Source organism: Peromyscus maniculatus, chromosome 12 (assembly GCF_049852395.1).
Source record: "Peromyscus maniculatus bairdii isolate BWxNUB_F1_BW_parent chromosome 12, HU_Pman_BW_mat_3.1, whole genome shotgun sequence".
Lineage (NCBI taxonomy): Eukaryota > Metazoa > Chordata > Mammalia > Rodentia > Cricetidae > Peromyscus > Peromyscus maniculatus.
In genome coordinates, this window is record NC_134863.1 from 21,532,925 (window position 1) to 21,553,883 (window position 20,959).

At 40.9% G+C, this 20,959-nt stretch overlaps 1 protein-coding gene across 7 annotated transcripts in view; it reads right to left on the minus strand.

Moving 5' to 3' along the window:
• The window catches only part of Atp13a3 (ATPase 13A3), a 90,070-nt gene that overhangs the window by 8,850 nt on the left and 60,261 nt on the right, over nucleotides 1-20,959 (minus strand). For 6 of the 7 annotated variants that reach the window (XR_013043707.1, XM_076548673.1, XM_076548672.1 and 3 more), the window contains 7 exons: nucleotides 20,673-20,769; nucleotides 19,723-19,795; nucleotides 14,515-14,683; nucleotides 12,717-12,904; nucleotides 7,182-7,270; nucleotides 1,913-1,993; nucleotides 737-826 (listed from right to left, as the gene is read on the minus strand). Coding sequence is in view for 6 of the 7 variants with exons in the window: in XM_076548673.1 (XP_076404788.1) it covers nucleotides 737-826; nucleotides 1,913-1,993; nucleotides 7,182-7,270; nucleotides 12,717-12,904; nucleotides 14,515-14,683; nucleotides 19,723-19,795; nucleotides 20,673-20,769 (787 nt within the window). In the remaining variant the exon portion in view is untranslated. The remainder of the gene's footprint in view (nucleotides 1-736; nucleotides 827-1,912; nucleotides 1,994-7,181; nucleotides 7,271-12,716; nucleotides 12,905-14,514; nucleotides 14,684-19,722; nucleotides 19,796-20,672; nucleotides 20,770-20,959) is intronic. The other variant, XM_076548674.1, reaches the window with a different exon arrangement.

Consider the following 20,959-nt stretch of genomic DNA (forward strand, 5'->3'; position numbering starts at 1 on the left):
TCCTTGATAAATCACAGGCTATTTCACTGTCTTTCAAAGCCCTCACCACTGCTTACACAGAAATGAGCAAATACTTTTCTGAATGAGAAGTATTGGTCGGGTAAAGCCCAAGGCCACATTAAATTAATGCATTGCAGCTGTCAAAACAGAAACACAGAAATAAATTCCGCATGTAGAAAGTGTCTCTTGGTTCTGATCCAATAAAAGAAAAAAATTTCTTTACATGACTGGTATTTACATGTGAAAATCAAACACATAAACTATAAAGTAGGCAGAAATTAAAGAATTAACTCTCAGCCAGGTGGTGGCGGTGGTGCACGCCTTTAATCCCAACACTCATGAGGCAAAGGCAGGCAAATCTCTGTGAGTTCAAAGCCAGCCAGCTTGGTCTACAAAGTGATTCCAGGACAGCCAGGGCTACCCAGAAAAACCCTTCAGAGAGGTGGAGGGAGAAAGAATTAACTCTCATCTTTGAGGCTAAGACAGACAGACATTTGCTCATGCACATAGACACATACTGAGGATTGGAATGGAAAAGACTTATGAAATTCCCGAAGTCCTAAAAAGCCTGTATTAAGTGCTTGCCATGAGTTTTCTCGGACTCCTTACCAAAAAACAAAAAGAAATGCCAGGCACAGAGAGGCGGCTGAAGCTGCACACACAGATAACAGAACAAAGTACACAGAGGAAAGCCAATAGGGACGTGAAGAATCAAGAGTAACTGCTCGATCCCAACCTGTGGCGGCTGTGTGGTGGTGACACGACACTCTCCTTGTCTGTCTCGACTGAACACAACTTTCCAAAGGACCGTGTCAAGGAAGAAGCTCTGAGAGACAGTCCAGTGAGGTAAGAATTAAAAACGCCAGGTCATTCCTTCCAACATGCACATTTCATAACATTCACACAATGCTGCATCATTAATATAAACAATGTGAAATGCTTTTCATATGGCAAACCTCAGTCAATACTACAAAGGGATAAATAACAACTCTAATATCAAATACAAGTCATAAAATTCTTGATAAAACAAAACTAAGTTTTCTACAAATCAGGTTCTGATCCCCAGTGCTTCCTCAAATTAACAATGCTGGTGATTCATAGCCTTTTTCTTAAAGAGTTATTTTCACTTAATAGCTAATAGTCTGTCTACATCACTCTACAAACGTTTCATCAGCATCCAATACAAATAGTTCTCTAGATAACAGGAATAAAAAATATCTGAAAAAAAAAAAAAGACGAACCTACACAGTAGGAAAGAGAGTGCTTACGATACAGTCTTACTGTGCTTTCTAGGACTCTTGAATAGAAAATACACATTCTATGAACAACTTAAAATGATCGGCTACAAATATTCATGCTCACATCTCAATTTAAATCCAAGCTATCTTTTTGGGATAGCTGAATTTCAGCATCATTTCTCAATCTAGAATGATCACTAAAATAAACACATACTTTCAAAAGCCTCCACTACTCAAGTCCTTACACATCACAACTTTACCGCTGTCTTGTCTGTTTCTTACACTGGTATAAAGAGAAGCTTGAGAACTTACGAGTTCCTTTTAGAGACACTGCCCCGAAGGCTATTTTCTTCTTAAGCGGTACACTCTGCTGCTGCTTTCCATTAGGGAACACAGGCGGTTCGGGGAGCTGCTGGATACCTACTTCTCTTTCTATTCACCACTCATTTTTGCTACCTCACTACCTATGCCGCCTATGTTCATGAATACAACTCCATCAAATCTCTTGACAGAACTACAGAAAGTAGTCTGATCGGGAAGCTAAAAGAATTTGCCTAAAATGTAATGAGAGAGTGGGTTTCTGTATAATAAATAATATTACCTGTTCTCCCCATCACTATCATCACCAGCACCTTTAAATCACCCAAGAATCCCAAAGCTGAGTGCTTGCTTACCTCGACCATGATAGACACGAAGGCATTGATAAGAACAATGATAAGCATATGTATACGCCACTGGTAGGGTACACACACAATCTAGAAGACAAAAAAATTTTAGTTACTCTTAATTGATATTACAGCATTACATCATGGTTTTATGAAGTTAGGCATGGTAGGTAGCACATGCCTGTAATCCCAGTACTTGGGAGGTAGATAAAAGAAGATCATGAGTTCAGGCACCCTCGGGTACTTAGTGGGTTCAACCAGAATGGGATACTAGAGACTTTTCTAATAAATAAATAAATAAATAAATAAATAAATAAATAAATAAATAAATAAATAAATAAATAAACAAACAAACAAACAAAAAATCTGAGTTTACTGAAATCCTATTACGTACTTATATTCATACACTTTATCCATTTAATTTTCAATAATACCACAAAGCATGTATCTTTTCACACAATAAAAGTCTATCTCATAATTTAAAAAGTGACTGAACTCAGCATTAAATCTTAAAGAGACTCAAAAGTCCATGCTCTAATCTACAGTATTATACATGTCTAACAAGTCTGTATTTTTAAAATAAAAATCTGTCTTTTAAAAATGAGGCAGAGGTTAGATCAATGGCTCAGTGGTTAGGAGCTTGTGCTTCCAAAGGCTCTAACTCCGGTTCCTAGCATCCAGATCTGCTAGCTAACAACCACCTGTTAACTCCAGCTCCAAGGGATTCAATGTCCTCGTCTGGCCTCAAGGTGTATTTTTAACTGTGCACGTTCTTCTAAACACACACACACACAGTTAAAAATACACCTTGAGACGACACTCATTTAATGCTGGTCAAACCTCAAGTTGACTTCTACCTACTTAATTAAGCCTCCAAGCAGCTAGCCAAGCACATGCCATCATATCCAACTAAAATCCGATTGCTCTCTACGACCTAAAAGATCCTTTCAGTTAGCAAGATGCTAGGAGGCCCAGGCGTGAGATGACCTAATGAATTTCACATCAACAACACACTATTGGTCCAGCAAGTTTGAGATGAGGAGACTGCAAGAGATGCCAGAAGGCCAAACCAGACCAGGGCCAATGAACCTGAAGTAAGGATTAAATATTCTCCAGAATAGGGAAGGAAACTTGAACAATGGCAAAAATAAAACAAAGAAGCCACAAGACAAAAACACTTTAGAAAAAGGTAGGATCAAGAGAACCAACAAAATGGAAAGAGAACATTTAGCTTTTTTTTTTTTTTTTTTTAATTTTTCGAGACAGGGTTTCTCTGTGTAATTTTGGTGCCTGTCCTGGATGTTGCTCTGTAGACCAGGCTGGCCTCGAACTCAGAGATCCGCCTGCCTCAGCCTCCCGAGTGCTGGGACCCAGCCAATACATTTAGCTTAAAGCCTTAGCATCTAGATGCTGTATGTGTGATGTGTGCACACACTTAGGTGCACACAGGAGGCCAGAGGAGGATGTCAGTTGTTTCCTGTGATCCAGTGTTTTATGTGGGTTCTGGGGTTTGAACTTGGGTCCAGCAAACACTCTTATCACCCTGAGCTAGTTCAACCTCAACGTTAGCCTTTTTAAATGCTCCATTTGGAGAACTGCTGTCACTTCGAATTCAGGTCCACAGATCACCTGGGGTACAGACTTGAACTTACTGATGTCAACTATAAGCAAACCCTGACTACAAGATCATTTGAGTACTAGTGAAGAGAGACCCGACCAGAGAAGAGACCCACACCGGGGACCCAGAGTGAGGACCAGGGCAGGCAGGAAAAGCCAGAGGGAAGAAAGCACTGCAATCTAAGTGGAAGGTGTTTGAAAACACTGGCCTGGTTATGAGGGTCAATACTTCAAGAACTAAAGAAAGGCTCAGGAAGAAACTTCAGACACACCCCCTGGATGGAACTACTAAGGTGGTAATGACCTTGGTCAGGGCAGTTTCAGTACATCGGCTATGCTAGGTAACAGAGTGTATGGAGGTGAGCAGAATATGTGTTTAAAACGCTGAACTAAATCTCTCAATGAAACACATGAACACACCCAGACACTGCTCTTCAAAATTCCATTCTGTGGTTTGGGTAAGGTCTGTCACTCTTCCATACTCCTGGGGCAGTGTGGTTCCCAATATCAGCGTTAGGGTAAGGGGGCCTTTATGAGCAATGACTTTACAGGAATTCCATTGCCAAGGAAGGATGAATGTTCTTTCTGCTAGGGTAGTTTAGTTGCACCAAGAGCGGGGTGTTCGAAAGCGAGTTGGGCCCCATGGCTCTAAACTACTACACTTCTCACTCTGTGACCTCCTCTACACGTGCCAATTTGATTTCCACCTTTCGGCCTGAAAGGAGATGGAAGTCCTCACAAAGGCTGAACTGATGATGCTGGCGCAGTGCTCTCAGACCTCCAGGACTCCTACATCTATCTCTATAGTGCTACATAGTGCTTCCTCTCCCAAACCCTCAGACCTCCAGGACTCCTACATCTATCTCTATAGTGCTACATAGTGCTTCCTCTCCCAAACCCTTATCGTGAGCTGTTTACCTGGAGCCAGCTTTTCCCAGTTAATCTACAGAACCTAGCTTTACGGAAAATGCCACTCGTACTTTATCAAGAGTTTTGATGTAATCATGTCTTAAGTTTTATTGTACACATGGGATTGAGTTCATTACTGCAAGGGAACTTTCCCCAAATTATGCTGTGCTTAAACATGCCCGAACCAACTGCCTGGTGTCAGACTCTCAAGGTTTGAAGCAACGCTGTCTACTGAGCAGTACCGAACCAGAATTCCTTCTTGCCTAACACCGATTGGCACTCTGCTGGCTCTGGTGTTGGCAGACCCCCCCCCCCCCCCCCCAAGGAAGAACAAGACTCTACGTGATCAAAGTAATCTCGAGCAAAAATAACACTGCTGGAGGTGTAACCACAACTGATGTCAGGTTATGGTGAAGAGCCACAGTAACAAGAGCAGCATGGTACTGGCAAACCCTACCACCACCTCAGACAGGAGATCAATAGGCTAGAAGAGAGGATCTGGTCAGAGTCCACACAACTACAGCAACTCCATTTTCAACAAGGATGCCAGAAGCACACAGTGGAGAAAAGAGAGCATTTTCAAAAAATGTGACGGGAAAACTGAAGACCGAAACGCAGACTGAAACTAGTTCCTTATCTCAACTCCAAACGGATAAAGAACCTCACTCAGCACAAGAGCTGAAACTCTGAAACTGCTTCAAGAAAAAGCTAGAGTACACATTAAGATATTGGCACAGGGAAGGAATTTGTGAATTGGACTCTGACTGCTCAGGCAGGAAGTAAGATCAATAGCAAATAGGATGCATGAAATTAAAAAGCTTCTGTACAGTAAAACCACCACCAACCAAAACCCTGTCAACCCACTGAAGAAGCCTCCTATAGAATGGGTAAAAAAATAAATAAATAAAACCCTTTGCCAGGTATACAGCCAAAAGAAGATTAGTATATAGAATATACAAAGAATTCAAGAAACTAAACAGTAAGAAAACAGTACCACCCCAAACAAAAATAAGGGGGGGGGGATACTGAGCAGTGAGTTCTCAAAAAAAAAAAAAAGACAAAAAGGCAAATAAACATTTAAAAGTATTCAACACCAGTAGCCACTGCGAAAACCAACCCAAACTGCTTTGAGATTCCATTTTACCTAGCCAGGGTGGCTAGCATCAAGAAAACAAATGTTACCAAATGCTGGTGAAAATATGAGAAAGAACCTTAATCCACTGTTGGTGGGAGTGTGAATTGGCACAGCCACCATGGAAACCAGGGGTTTCTAAGAAGCTTAAAAAACTGAATTACCACCGGGTGGTGGTGTCGCACGCCTTTAATCCCAGCACTCGGGAGGCAGAGCCAGGTGGATCTCTGTGAGTTGGAGGCCAGCCTGGTCTATAGGGCGAGATTTAGGACAGGCACCAAAACTACACAGAGAAACCCTGTCTCAAAAAAACCAAAAACAACTGAATTACCATGATCTCAGCAATACCACTCCTGGAGACCGCCAATGATTTTATCTCCTACTCCAGGGATATTTACACAGCCACACTCACCACCGTTCTAGTTACAACAGCTACGAACGGAGTCAGTCTAGATGCTCATCGAGTGATGAACGGGTAAAGAAAATGCCACACACTAACAATGGAATGTAGTCAGCTGTAAAGACAAGTAAAAGTAAATAGTCTGCAGAAGATGGATGGAACTAGAAACTAGGCTAAGTGCAGGAACCTAGGCCCAGAAACTTCAAACTTTTAGATGGAGTCAGGAAGCTAAAAAGGACATATAGGAGAGAAAAGAAAGCGGGGTGGGGTGGGGTGGGGTGGGGGGTTGACGACAACAGTGGCACACACGTTATATAAAAGTAGAGGGAGGGGTTGGGGATTTAGCAAGCGCAAGACCCTGGGTTCGGTCCTCAGCTGTGGGGGGTAAAAAAAAAGTAGAGGGAAAGAACATTAGTAGTTAAGCAGGGTTTAAGAGGGAGTAGGGGTGAGCTCAGGAAAAACTTAGGGAACCCTCTTTGTAAGCTAGTTTAAAATATGTACACAGGGGCTGGAGAGAGGGCTCAACGGTTAAGGGCATTTGCTGCTCTTGCAGAGGACCAGCTTCAGTTCCAGCACCCATACAACAGCCCAAAACTGTCTAACTCCAGTTCTGGCTGATCTGGCTCCCTCTTCTGGTCTCTGTGGGCACTGCATACATGTAGTGCACCTACATGTGCATACATATACACATACATGTGCATACATGTACACATACATGCAGGCAAGCCACTCACACATACAAAATAAGTATTTTTTTATAAAACACTAAGAGTGAGTTCCAGGGCAGGCTCCAAAGCTACAGAGAAACTTTGTCTTGAATAATCAAACAACCAAACAACCAAACAAACAAAGCTCCTAACAGGATGAAACTCACAAACTTTATGCGTTGGGAACTGAGAGATGACAGAAGTACCACTGAAGACACATGGGAAAAGATGTACCAATGAACTAATCAGATATAATCAATAAAATCTATTTTAATTATGTTATTTCTTTTAGAGCATCTTTTAGTAACTATATATCTTAGACAAAGGGAAAGAAGCAATACTGGGAAAGATAAATGGAGGAAGTTTAATCTTCAGTATCAAACATCAGAAGTATTCTTTAGCTGTTTACATTCCACATAATACTACAATGCTACTTTCCACTAATGTCTTTTTACTGTTACCCCGGTTCCTATCAACCACGACACAAGTAATAAATGAAATGCTAAGCCTTACCTCAAGAACCTGGTCAACAGAGGCAACTGGATGCAACATGATGAATAATATGAAAACATACAAAATAATCACAGATATAACAAAAAAATCTGGAAAAGAAAGTAAACAATTAAATTAGGCATTTTCTTTAAATGAAAAAGTGCCAAACATCAAGAAGCATCTAATTACGTCAAGATTTGGTTGAAATACTTCTACGTGTTGATGAAATAGAAAAAGCGTATGTTGTTATTTCCTACAGTGTAAGACATTCTGTAACCCCACAAAAGATTCATTAGAGACATCTAAAGTCTATTGGTGTCAACCTTAAATGTATGTCAGATAATGGTAGCACATGCTTTAATCTCAGCATTGCAGACACAGACAGATCTGAGTTCCCAGCCACCAGAAATGTAGTGAAACCCTGATCAAGTGATTCCCCTGCCCCAACATGTTTGAAAAACATGTTTTGGTAAATATAACCAGGTCTGACTTTTAAAAATCTGCCCCAGATTTCCAGGAGAGGAAAAACGCTAACCTCCACTAGCCTGGAGATAAAGAGCTCCTGCGGGCTGGGAGACTCAAGCAGTTGAGCACTTGCTGCTCCTCTACAAGACACATATTCTGCTCCCAACACCCACGTCCGGTAGCGCACAACTGCATCTAACTCCAGCTCCAGAGACTCTAATGCCCTTTTCTGGCCTCCGTGAGCACTGCATACAATTAACACAGACATACAGACAGAGACACTTAAAAATAAGTCTTAAGTACTACTCAAAAAAGGTAGATGTCGCCGGGCGGTGGTGGTGCACGCCTTTAATCCTAGCACTCGGGAGGCAGAGGCAGGCAGATCTCTGTGAGTTCGAGGCCAGCCTGGGCTACCAAGTGAGTTCCAGGAAAGGCGCAAAGCTACACAGAGAAACCCTGTCTTGAAAAACCAAAAAAAAAAAAAAAAAAAAAAAAAGTAGATGTCACATGGCTTTATTTTATGTAATAAGCATAAAAACATTTTCTTGAAAATCATTGAAGACTTCAAGAATGGAAAATCCAGTACTCAGGTGAGAGAGGTAGGAATGTCTAGTAGGATACGCTCAGCTCCTGGGTCCTCTTAGGACGGTCAGTAAGTGAGCATTCAGCAGTCCTGTTAGAGTGCAAACCCTCTTCACTAGAGCCACGGGCCAGAGCATTACAAGCTGCTGGTGACTGCAGGGTGGCCCCACAGGGTTAAGTTAGAAACTGAGTTAAAAGTCAAATCTTTCCGCCTAAAATAGGGCTATAGTGTTATAACAAAAGTATTTTTTTTTAGTAGATACTTTTAAATACTCAAAAATGTAAATTAAAGAGCAGGCCATGGTGGAACATTCCTGTAATTCCAATACTCAGGAGGTGGGATGGGAGGTTCAAATATTCAAGGATGACCTTGAACTTCCACATAATGAGTAAGTACCAGGACAGCCTGGGCTACAGACCCTTTTAGAAATCAATCTGAAAATAAGTTAGTTTGGCGGTACATGTCTACAATCCCAAGATTTGGGGGACTGGGACAGGAAGATCACCAGTTCAAGGCCAAAAAGCTTGAGGCTAGCCTAAATTGGACAGCAACATACTGTCTCAGTGTTTTCCAAAGGAAAAATATGTAAAGCCCATTAATCATGTCCCAACTTACTGTAACACAAATCTTTTTGAAAAAAAGGATTTCCAGCCTATTCCCTCTAGATAACTCAAAATAATACAGAGAGCAAACACATTCGCCTATGGTTTGTCCATAGTACACTCTTCTCTTAATGCTCTTAGTCCTGTTTCCTTCCCCACAGTAACTGCCATCTTCGGACTGAGCTATCGATCTCTTTTCTTTCACTCAGTTACCTGTCTCTAAAAGGCAACCTTATTTTGTAGGGCTAAGTTATCTGAACTCTTCCCACCAATTAAGGCATGACAACTAAACATGAAAAATATAGGCAGCCTCTGAACTAGGGATGCCGACAGTTCAATACTAACATCTTCTCAGACAAGAACAGAGGATAGATTTTACCAACAAAAACTACAAGGGCCAAGCAACACTCTAACAGAAGCGGAAACGGCCAGGATGGTGGCTCACACCTGTAATACCACAACCTGGGAGGTGGACGGTCACACGTTCAACGCCCCTCAGCTACGTTAAGACCCTGCCTCAAACAAAGAAGCTCCATCTAGTGAGAAATGACAGTTAGGACTTCACTAAGTGTCCATCATCATGGTACTTGAAATGGAAGCATGGCCAAGCACAACAGTGCACACGTAACTGTGCTACCCTTAAAAATGTGTAGCTAGACTGAAAGTAGGTTTCATTTTAAAATGAAAATAAACCAGAAAGGAGGGAATGTACCAATCAGGAGAGGCTGCCTCTGACACCTAAGCCTGATATTAATTACAGCAACAAACACAAACTCAAAGTAAATGTAATATATTACATTGATTAGTGAACACCTGAATGGTCCTAGGAAAGAACTGTTCCCAGAATTCCAATGGCAATGTCCATCACTGACAGGAAAACAGGGTGAAGGAAAACTCGCAGATGTATATGGACAACTAACTACGTCGGTTCCGCTATACACTCTACTGCATGAAGGAGTTTTAGGATTATATTTCTGCTCAACTAGAATTTCAGAACATTTAAAAGAAATCAGTGTCATTGTCAACAATAAAGTGGTTATCATTTATTGACATCAATTGGAAGCTAAACAAGAAGATAAATTTGAAGTTTCCCAAATCATGTAATAGATTTATTTGGGGGGGGGGGAGGAGATGGGGTTTCAAGACAGGGTTTCTCTGTTTAGCCCTAGCAACAACTCCCTGCTTGGAGTGATTCAATCAATCAATCAATCAGTCCGTCTATCTATCTATCTCTTTCTCAACAATCTAAGTACAGATAGGGTAGAGTATATTTCCTTACAACAATACAGTTAATTTTCCTATGGGAAAACAACTGGAGGACCAGTTCTCTTTGTAACTAAAAAGAGAAAAAAATAAACGGACACAGTGCACTGTACCTGCAACCTTAGCATTCAGGAGAGTGAGGCAGGAGAATTGAAGTACAGAATCTGCCAAGAAAACTAAGTCAAAGTTGTCCTCTGTCTTCCACATACAATGTTAATTCAAAAAAAAAAAAAATTAGGGAAGGGATGGGGCTGAGGCTCAGTTGGAAGAATGCTTTACCTAGCATGTATTAAACCCAGGGTAGGACCCCTAGTGCTACATAAACTGGGTGTGGGGCAAACACCTGCAATCCTAGCACTCAAGTGGAGGCAGGAGGAGATCAGAAGCTCGGGGTAATCTCGGTTATGCAGTCTGAGCTGCACAAGACCTTACCAGAATGAATGAATGAATGAATGAATGAATGAATGAATGAATGAATGAATGAGTGAGTGAGTGAGTGAGTGAGTGAGTGAGTGAGTGAGTGAGTGAGTGAGTGAACAAACAAACAAACAGGGTGAGAGTTGGTGCTGTAATTCAACGGTACAGTACCTACCTAGCTTGTGGTGAGTCCTTAGGTTTAAGCACTTAATATTAACTCCACTCCCTTCGTCTAAAAGGCTCCCCTCCCCCAAAGGTTCACCTTTTAGTACATGAACTTTAGTTTTACAAATCAGAGTGACATATAAACTAAAGGTCCTGTTTAAACACCACAGCCTGGTTCTAGTGGGTCTCGGTGTAGCTATTACACAGTTACACAGTGACACGAATAATAAGAAAAAACAAGTTTCAGTGTTACCTGTTCAAACACATGAGGCCAAACTTGGATAGTGAATGTGGAAATGCTCAGCTTCAGAATGAGAACAAGGGTCTAATGATTATTACTTCTGTGATGTCTAAAATCTAGACCCAACATTTGAACTGGAACAATGGCATCTTTTCATGGCCACAAGAATATCTGCCATTTGCTCCATGATAGCAAAAGCCACATCAACTCGTGTTTGCAACTTTAAAAATGGTTACTGTATGTGTGAATGGGCATATGTGCCATGGCCCATATGTGGAAGTCACAGACCATCTCCATGTAGATGAGTCTCTCCTTACACTTTTATGTCGGTTCCAAGGACTGAACTTAGGTCAAGCTTTTCAGGCAGGACAAGAGCCTTTACCTGCTAAGCCATCTCACTGGTCCCGTTTTCAATTTTTCAAAGCTAGCAACTAACATGTAACACCAAGTTGTTAAGGTCTAATTTTTGTCATTTACGTTATTATCTATAAAACAGACGCAGACCTCTTTGCCATTGGCCACTTTTGTGGTAGGAAGCAAAGGTAACTAAAAATTAGGAATTCCAGAGACACTGACCACAGCAGTTTAAGTAAAAGAAAAAAGCAGCTGGTACTGTGTCGAAGAGCCAAAAGGACAACATCCCCACTGCCTGCCTGAGAGCCTCCACAGGTTCCTGATCCCAATCCTAACTCTGGACTCACTCACAGAAAGGAGAGGGCCAAAAGGACAGCATCCCCACTGCCTGCCTGAGAGCCTCCACAGGTTCCTGATCCCAATCCTAACTCTGGACTCACTCACAGAAAGGGAAGAGCCAAAAGGACAACATCCCCACTGCCTGCCTGAGAGCCTCCACAGGTTCCTGATCCCAATCCTAACTCTGGACTCACTCACAGAAAGGGAAGAGCCAAAAGGACAACATACCCACTGCCTGCCTGAGAGCCTCCACAGGTTCCTGATCCCAATCCTAACTCTGGACTCACTCACAGAAAGGGAAGAGCCAAAAGGACAACATCCCCACTGCCTGCCTGAGAGCCTCCACAGGTTCCTGATCCCAATTCTAACTCTGGACTCACTCACAGAAAGGGAAGAGCCAAAAGGACAACACACCCACTGCCTGCCTGAGAGCCTCCACAGGTTCCTGATCCCAATTCTAACTCTGGACTCACTCACAGAAAGGGAAGAGCCAAAAGGACAACACACCCACTGCCTGCCTGAGAGCCTCCACAGGTTCCTGATCCCAATTCTAACTCTGGACTCACTCACAGAAAGGGAAGAGCCAAAAGGACAACACACCCACTGCCTGCCTGAGAGCCTCCACAGGTTCCTGATCCCAATTCTAACTCTGGACTCACTCACAGAAAGGGAAGAGCCAAAAGGACAGCATACCCACTGCCTGCCTGAGAGCCTCCACAGGTTCCTGATCCCAATTCTAACTCTGGACTCACTCACAGAAAGGGAAGAGCCAAAAGGACAGCATACCCACTGCCTGCCTGAGAGCCTCCACAGGTTCCTGATTCCAATTCTAACTCTCTGGACTCACTCACAGAAAGGAAAGGGCCAAGTAAGAGGCTATGCAAACCGGCTGTCACGTTCATTTTTAAACTTAGGCATAGGAATGCTCATGAAAGTGAAGAGAGGACAGCAAACATTCAAAGCACTAAAATCTTGTCCATCTGTGAAGAGGTTACCAGTTAAAAGTCTTCATTGATTTTATTCCTGTATGTATGTATGTATGTATGTATGTATGTATGAATGAATGAATTTATTTTTGAGGCAGGGTCTGACTATGTAGCTAAGTAGAATCATGATGTAATACTTACAATTCTTGTAGCAAGGTTGCCTGAATGGTTTTCCTTTTGAAAAGGCAACCGCCACTGTGAGGTACTGGAAACTGGAGATAAAAAACACTGTGGTATTTTCATAATTTTGTATTTTACATGTATCGAGTTCAGTTCCATTGAACAAATGTGACGAGTTCCAACACGCGCTTCTTGTTGTATTACATACACTGGAACACACAAAGAGTCTATTAGGAATGCAGCAGCATCTTCCCAAGAGACCAGTGTTATATAGAAGCCTTAAATCACAACAATACAAAAAGTACAATGCTATTTATAGCCAAAGACGCAACAGCAGCAACACAGAAGACAGGCAGAAAAGTTGTTTCTTCTCTTTCCCCTTTTTCTAGATATTCCAATCAACTAAAATTATAATCAAATAATTTTTTGTAATTTTTGTAATTTTAGTACATTGAATGTAAATGGGCCACAGGTCTACCTTTAGTGCTCCCACTTTTAGCATCAACCCATGATAACGGGGGATATAGTATCTATTTAACACACTGACACCACTTCTTCACCTGGGATTTGCACTTCTTTGGGGGTTATGCCATAAGGGCTAAGTAGGAAGACTTGTGCTAATGTCTGGCCGAGCACTGGCACCAAGATAACAACCGATGTTTTTAGTTACAGCTTAATGTTGTTGGACATACACAATTAGTAATGTTACAGCAATGAACATTGATAAATGTTATGCCTCTGTGTAAATGGACTCTAGAAAGACTCAAGATAATTTTGCCCATTCCTTTTCATGGGCAATGCCTATATACATACGAAACAGTAATATTTTTAAATTTTCTAAAAATTTCAATGATAATCTCAACAGAGTAAAGTAAAATATTCGTAACTGAAGAGTTGACAAAATTATTCACATTTAATTGAGTCATCAATCAGTTTTTTAACAGTAAAAGCACTTCACAAATAAACAGATAATACTGCCAGGTGATGGTGGCACATGCCTTTAATCCCAGCACTCCGGAGGCAGAGACAGGCGGATCTCTGTGAGTTCAAGGCCAGCCTGGTCTACAGAGCAAGCTCCAAGAAAGGTGCAAAGCTACACAAGAAACCCTGTCTTGAAAAGAACCAAAAACCAAAACAAGACAAAAACCCAAAAAACAAAACACATAATATTCTTTTCAGAAATTGAATTCTTCAACTTGGGGTAGAAAAGCTGGAAGTATGACATTATACCTCTTAGACATTGATACCAATGTTCTCATTTTACAGATGAGCAAGTCTCCAAGGCAAACTGATCAAGTGATACTAAGGTCATATCCAGGAAATGAGAAGAACTTTGCCTGTAAACCTTCTACTACAGTCTTAGAACTGTCCCCTGTAAAGTTTAGGCACAGATTTAATCCCCATTGAGATACTAAAAGAAGAGACTGAGTGATTAGGGTTTGGCCCCCATGAGTGGATTAATCCATTTACGTAATTCACAGGTGAATGGGGCATATGAGAAAAGGTCTGCTATAAAACCCAGTTTAAATAGGTCTCTCATTGTGTGCTGTCTGGTACTGCCTAGGAACACCTCCATCAAAAAAGACAGTCTATGTTATTTCTCAGCCAGGAGATAAGTCTCTTTTCTTAATAACTTGGTCTGTGGTACTGACTTAACAGAAAACTGAGACACTCTCCTAAAGACAGAAGTTACCATGACAAAAAGGAAAAAATTATTAGGTATTTAAAGCAAGCTGCAGGCAAGTTCTATACACATTTCAAGGCTCATCTTTTTACATTCTTCCTAACACAAATTTTTATGATGGATTGATCAACTCACTCTGAGTACGGATCACAAACTTTATACTGCTTGACCCAGAAAAAGCCCAGCGACTGAAATCCAACGCAGATGACAATCTGAGACAAGACAGAGAAGAGGAGTGCCCCGGATATAAGGCCCGAAGGTGGTCTCTGTGCCACAAGTTCCTTCCAGGCGGGATTTAAACTCACTGTATTTGAAAGGAAAGAACAAAAAGCTGTTGTCTAAATTCCCCACTAAGAAAGAAATAATAAAATTGACTGCAAATAAAACTTTTAAGAGTCTGGTTTTGTCCATTAAGTATTTTCTAAACACTTAAGCCAGATGCCATACACATTTAAATAATCTGTAATACAAAAAAAAATTATTCTTATTTCAAAAATGCTTCTAGAAGTTACCTTTTTGCTGAAATTCATGGGAAACATTAGTACCAGTAAAAATAATAACTGTAAACCAACGTGTGGTGGGGCACCCTTGTAATCCAGCACTGGGGAGGCTGAGGCAGGAGGATCATAAGTGCAAGTCATACCATGTATGCCATAGCATAGTGTAACAAAAACATGGAGATAGAAACCCAGTCAGTCAATTGCTTTCCCTTTAAAGAAATTACTAGTACCGTCTGAAGCAGTATGAACAGAACAGTAACAAAGCAGAATTAGGACAAGTGATAACATGTGGGATCTACCAAGTTTTCCTCTATAAAGTTCCTGTTTACCTTTTGATAATTAATGTCAAAAGTTACACTGACACTATCAGAATTTTGTTTATCCATTAACTAGTTATCATCTATTAAGCATTTTTTTTTTAAAGATTTATTTATTATGTATACAGCATGTATGACTGCAGACCAGAAGAGGGCACCAGATCTCATTACAGATGGTTGTGAGCCACCATGTGGTTGCTGGGAATTGAACTCAGGACCTCTGGAAGAGCAGTCAGTGCTCTTAACCTCTGAGCCATCTCTCCAGCCCCCTATTAAGCATTTTTAACTCCATAATTCTCATCAGAGGTAATTTTAGCACCCCCAGAAAAGATTTGACAAGGGCTCTACTTCTAGCAGTTGGGATTTTGGCAGCATGGAAGATATGCAGTAACCATTGGTTTACCTGTGTATCTGACAGTGCACAAGACAGCTCTCCACAAAGAATTATCTTCATAAAATATAAAATTATCTTCATAAAATCTCTTCTTGGTCAAATGTATTATTAATTAATATCATATTAATTAGCAAGTTCCTTAAAACAACAGCTTTCGCTTACTTCCCAAGTACTTATTTATTTCCAGTATGGACAGACTTGTGAATTCCTATTAATTTAACAGGTCATACACCATAATAATTATTTATCTTGATGTTAGTATCACCAACACTAGTGAAACTAACATTGTGTCTCTGCACACGATGAATCTGTAAGGACACATCAGCCTTGTATTATCCCTTCAAAACTGCATAGCCTGGGGCTGGAGAGATGGCTCAGAGGTTAAGAACACTGGCTGCTCTCCCAGAGGTCCTGAGTTCAATTCCCAGCAACCACATGGTGGCTCACAACCATCTATAATGAGATTTGGTGCCTTCTTCGGGCCTGCAGGCAGAACACTGTATACATAATAAATAATTCTATTTAAAAAAAAAAAAAAAAAACAACCATTGCCTGAGTTTAAAGAACATAGGTCAGGCAAATCCAGCTTTAGCACTGTTAACTCAGGTTGTCCTCTAAAGACTGGAGAGATGGCTCAGTGGTTAAAGAGCACTTGCTGCTTTTGCCAAGTTCAGTTCCCAGCTTTTCAATAATCACATCATCCATTAATTCCAGTTCCAGGAGATCCAGTACCTTCTTCCCACTCCATGGGCACCAGGCACATTCATGGTGCACATACACACACATGAAGGCACACACTGAAGTACATAAAATAAAAATATAAAAATAATAATGAGGACTAAAGAGTATATGGAAGTGAGCATGCTCCATTAGAACCGATGACGTTTGTTACTCAGAATATTTTTCCAGTTGATTATTGAAAAGTTACTTTTAAAAAAATGGTGCCAAGTACCACAAAAAAAAAAAAAAAACATGGGGGGTGAGGCCCACAAACCAAGGTGTAGGGGAGAAAAGAAAGAAATACAATAATTACAGGTAGTCTGATTTGAGGAACTGCCATACTGAGTGGCTATACAAATTTACACTCCCAACAGCAATAGAGAAGTGTTCCCCTTGCTCAATATCCTCACCAGCATGAGCTGTCCCTTATGTTACTGATTTTAGCCAATCTGACATCTATAAGATGGAATCTCAAAGTAGGTTTGATTTGCATTTCCCTGATAGCTAAGGATGTCGAACATTTTGTTTCTCAGCCATTTGAAATTCCTCTATTGAGAATTGGATTATTTGGTTTTATAATATCTAATTTCTTGAGTTCTTTATATATTTTGGGTATTAAACACCTATCAGATGTAGAATTGGTTAAAAAAAAAAATCCCATTGCATAGGGTGTCTCTGTCCAACTGACAGTGTCTTTGCCTTACGGAAACTTTGCAGTGTCATGAGGTCCGTTTATTTTGGTGATTTCCTGCACGACTGGTGTTCTGTTCAGCAAGTTGTCTACTGTGACAATTCATCCAGTGCTGTTTTCTGCTTTTTCTTCTATCAGTTCACTATATCTGGTTTTATATTGAGATCCACTTGGACTGAGATTTGTGCAGGGAGATAAATACAAATCCACTTGCATTCTTTTACACATAGACATCCAGTTTGACCAGTACCGTTTGTTGAAGATGCTTTCTTTATTACAATCTGTGTTTCTGGCTTCTTTACCAAAAAGCTGTCCATAGGTATGTGGACTTACGACTGTCTAGGTCTTTGATTCAATTCCATTGATCAGCATATGTCTGTTTTTATGCCAATCCCACACAATTGTTATTACTTTAGCTCTGTAGTACAACTCGACATCAGGGTCAGTGATAGCTCGAGCAATTCCTTTTCGTTCAGCCAACTGTTTTGGCTATCCTGGGTTTTTGTTTTCATATGAAGTTAAGAATTAATCTTTCAAGGTTTGTAAAGAATTGTGTTGGCATTTTGATAGGGACTGAGTTAAATCTGTATAGACTACTCTTTGGCATATACCCAAAGTATGCTCCATCATACCACAAGGAGACTTAATCAACTATGCTCATTATGGCTTTATTCACAATAGCCAGAAACTGGAAACAACCCTAGATGTCCCTCAACTGAATAGATAAAAGAAAATGGGGTACATAAAGACAATGGAGTATTACTCAGAGGCGTAAAACAAAACGACATCATGAAATTTGCACAGCCTGGGTGTTTGTTTCTAGATGGAACTAGAAAAAAAAAAAAAAATCATCCTGAGTGAGGTAGCAACCCAGACCCAGAAAGATAAATATGGTGTGTATTCATCTGTAAGTGGATATCAGTTGTTAAGTAAATGATAAGCTATAATCCACAGGCTCAGAGAGGTTAGGTAAAGAAGGCTATGGGGGTGGGGGTGGGGTGGGGGCATGAATCTCCCTGGGAGGGAGAAATAGAGCAGATTTTATGGGCAGAAGGTGGGAGCAGGGAGCCAGAGTGATCAGGTAGAGAGGGGAGATGGGGTGGAGGAAGAGAGTTCGAGGAGAGACAGCTGGAACTAGAAAGCATTTAAGGGATGGTGTGGAAACCTGGTGCAGTGGAAACTTCCTAGAATCTGTCAGAGTGACCCCAGTGAGGACTCCTGGTAATGGATATATGAAGTCTGAATTGGCCATCTTTGGTTGAGTTGTTGGCTGAGGAGATCCTGTGGAGATCCCTAAATACCCAAGCTGATGCTAGGACAGGAGGTTGCCCTTTCAAAACTAGTAACAGGGCCCCTCTGCTGAGGACAAATTCTATTCAGGTCACTGAACATAGAGAGGATGAGATGGTGCAGGTTTGGAGCCTTCATCCTGACGGTCTAGTCTCTGTGACATGAGAAGGTACTCTGTAGGCTGCAGAAAGAGAAACCTGGACACCAATCCAGCCACAAAACCCTCCACCTACAGTCTGTCCTACCTGCAAGATGTGCTGGGGGAATTGTTGCACAAAATATGTGGGAGTGGCCAGCCAACCAATGACTGATCCAACCTGAGGCCCATGCCAAAAGAAGGGAGCCCATGCCCAACACTACTTGGATGGCCAGAAACTGGAGACTTGATAGCCCAGGAACCTACAGTAGGACCAAACATGACCAATGAAATGAAATGATCCCTGAATGATATTCTGCTAGCAATACTCATAGTTTGTCCAGTCTCCATCAGAGAGGCTTCCTCTGGCAGCAGATGGGAGTGGGTGCAGAGACCCACAGCCAGACATTATACAGAGAGTGAGTCTAAACTGAAGGTCCCTCCCCTCAGGGATGGGTGAACCCCAAGTAAAAGGGGAAGGAAAAATTGTGGGATGGAGGACACCAGGACAACATGGCCCACCAAATCAACTAAGCAGGGCTACATGGGCTCACAGAGACTGAAACAGTAAGGACTGGTCTTCACCAGGTCCTCTGCATATAGGTTATGGCTGTTAGCTTGGTGCTTTTGTGGGACTCCTAAGAGGTGGAGTGGGAGTATCTCTGACTCTTTTGTCTGCTCTTGAGAATCTTTTCCTCCTATTGGTTGCCTTGTCCAGCCTAATAAAGGGCTTTATTATATCTTGTTCTGTCTTGTTTGGCTGCTGTCCTGTGGAAGCCTGCTCTTTTCTGAAAAGGAAATGGAGTGGGAATGAATCTGGGGGAGAGGAGAGGTGGGAGGGAGCTAGCAGTGGAAGTAGGGCCAACTGTGTTTGGGACATACTGTATGAAAGAAAAATCTACTTCAGTAGAGAAGAAAAAAGAGAGTAAGATAATGCACCAAGGATCAAATCCATACTGGCTGACAGAGGATCCTCTCCTCATTTTCTAACCAAGCAAGAAGGGGACTGTAAGCAGTTAGTATTTGATGGCCTCTGTGGTGCAAAGAAATTCATTCTGAAGGTTTAAAAAAAAGAGATTAAAAAAAAAATACATAAAATTTGAGTCAGGATTATAACTCACTTCCAGTCTAGAAAACAGATTAGGCAAAATATAAACAACCAGTAATAAAACATACACAGGAAAACTGGAGCAGGATAAGCTACTTATAATAGCTGATACAAATTTACCAAAACTTAATAAATAATTTCAAATTTTCATATGCTTTGAACTCATGAAAATTAGCTAAATACTTACTTGTAAATACCACTACCAAAATGATTGCCAGGTCAATGAAGAGAAACTGAAAGTCTCCCAGGTTACTCAGGATCTAAAATAGCAATTGTGAACGTTTAAGAGTGTTTTCATAGCACTTTGCCAGGCTATAATCTTGTTTTTCCCCAAGAATGACACCTTCAAAATGATACTTAAACCTGCTTAAAAACTGAAACACGTTTGCCTTTGAAATTAATAACAATAACAATCATTTAGATAACTTTGGCCAAATGTTAGTACAAAAAGCTTAACTTTAAAATATTCAACATTCTAATCCTCAGTGTTCTCAAATGTCGGTATCTTTAAGTTTCTTCATACTTATGTCTTCCCTCCTGATACACTCTGTAAATAGTAAAAAGGGAATGTTCAGAGATACCTTTAGGATGTTCGTGTCAATTAGTAGGAACTCTACAGTGAGATCATGTCAATCATAGTCTATTATATATGTCATAGTAGTAACCTATCGTAACTACTGTGACATTCTTCTCCAAATTCATAAAGGTCTATCAACTACTACTGAAATGTCTTTCTTTTTCTGTAAAGGCACAGCAAAGTTAACTACAACTGTGACTGTAACACAGAAGGCATACATCTTTAGACTTCAAGGCCGTCCTCAACCACATAATGAATTTGAGACTAGCCTACAAACATGAAATCCTGTCCAACACAAACAAAACCAATCTGTACTACAGAGTAAAAAGAACAAAATCAGCATTTCTTCCCCACAAAGCTGTAGCCATGGGTGCAGGCTTTAAGGAACAAACATGCACCCCAAATTAATGGCACTGCTATTCAACTCCATTAATACACGGTGATTTTACACACACTTCGTAAGTTTCAGGTTCAATCAATGTATTCAAGATCAATGACACATGCCCAATACCTTTGGTGCCTGACCATTAAGACCATGTGTGTGCACTACTGGTACTCACAGAATACAGGAGAGTAACACTGAAGTACTGTATGATGCTGTATAATGCCATGAATTTAAACACACAGAAAGACGTCATTAAAGCAGCACGGCCTTCCCTGCGAATAGAAATGTTGGCATGAGATCAACAGCTCCTTAAGCTTGTCCTTCAGAACACAATTCCATGACAAACCAACATCAACACTCACAGCTACAATGAAGTTCTGGGATACCAAAAAAATTATGCCACCACACAAAAAGCATCAATCTGTTATAGGTCAAATACAATGCTGAACATTTTAACAAGTT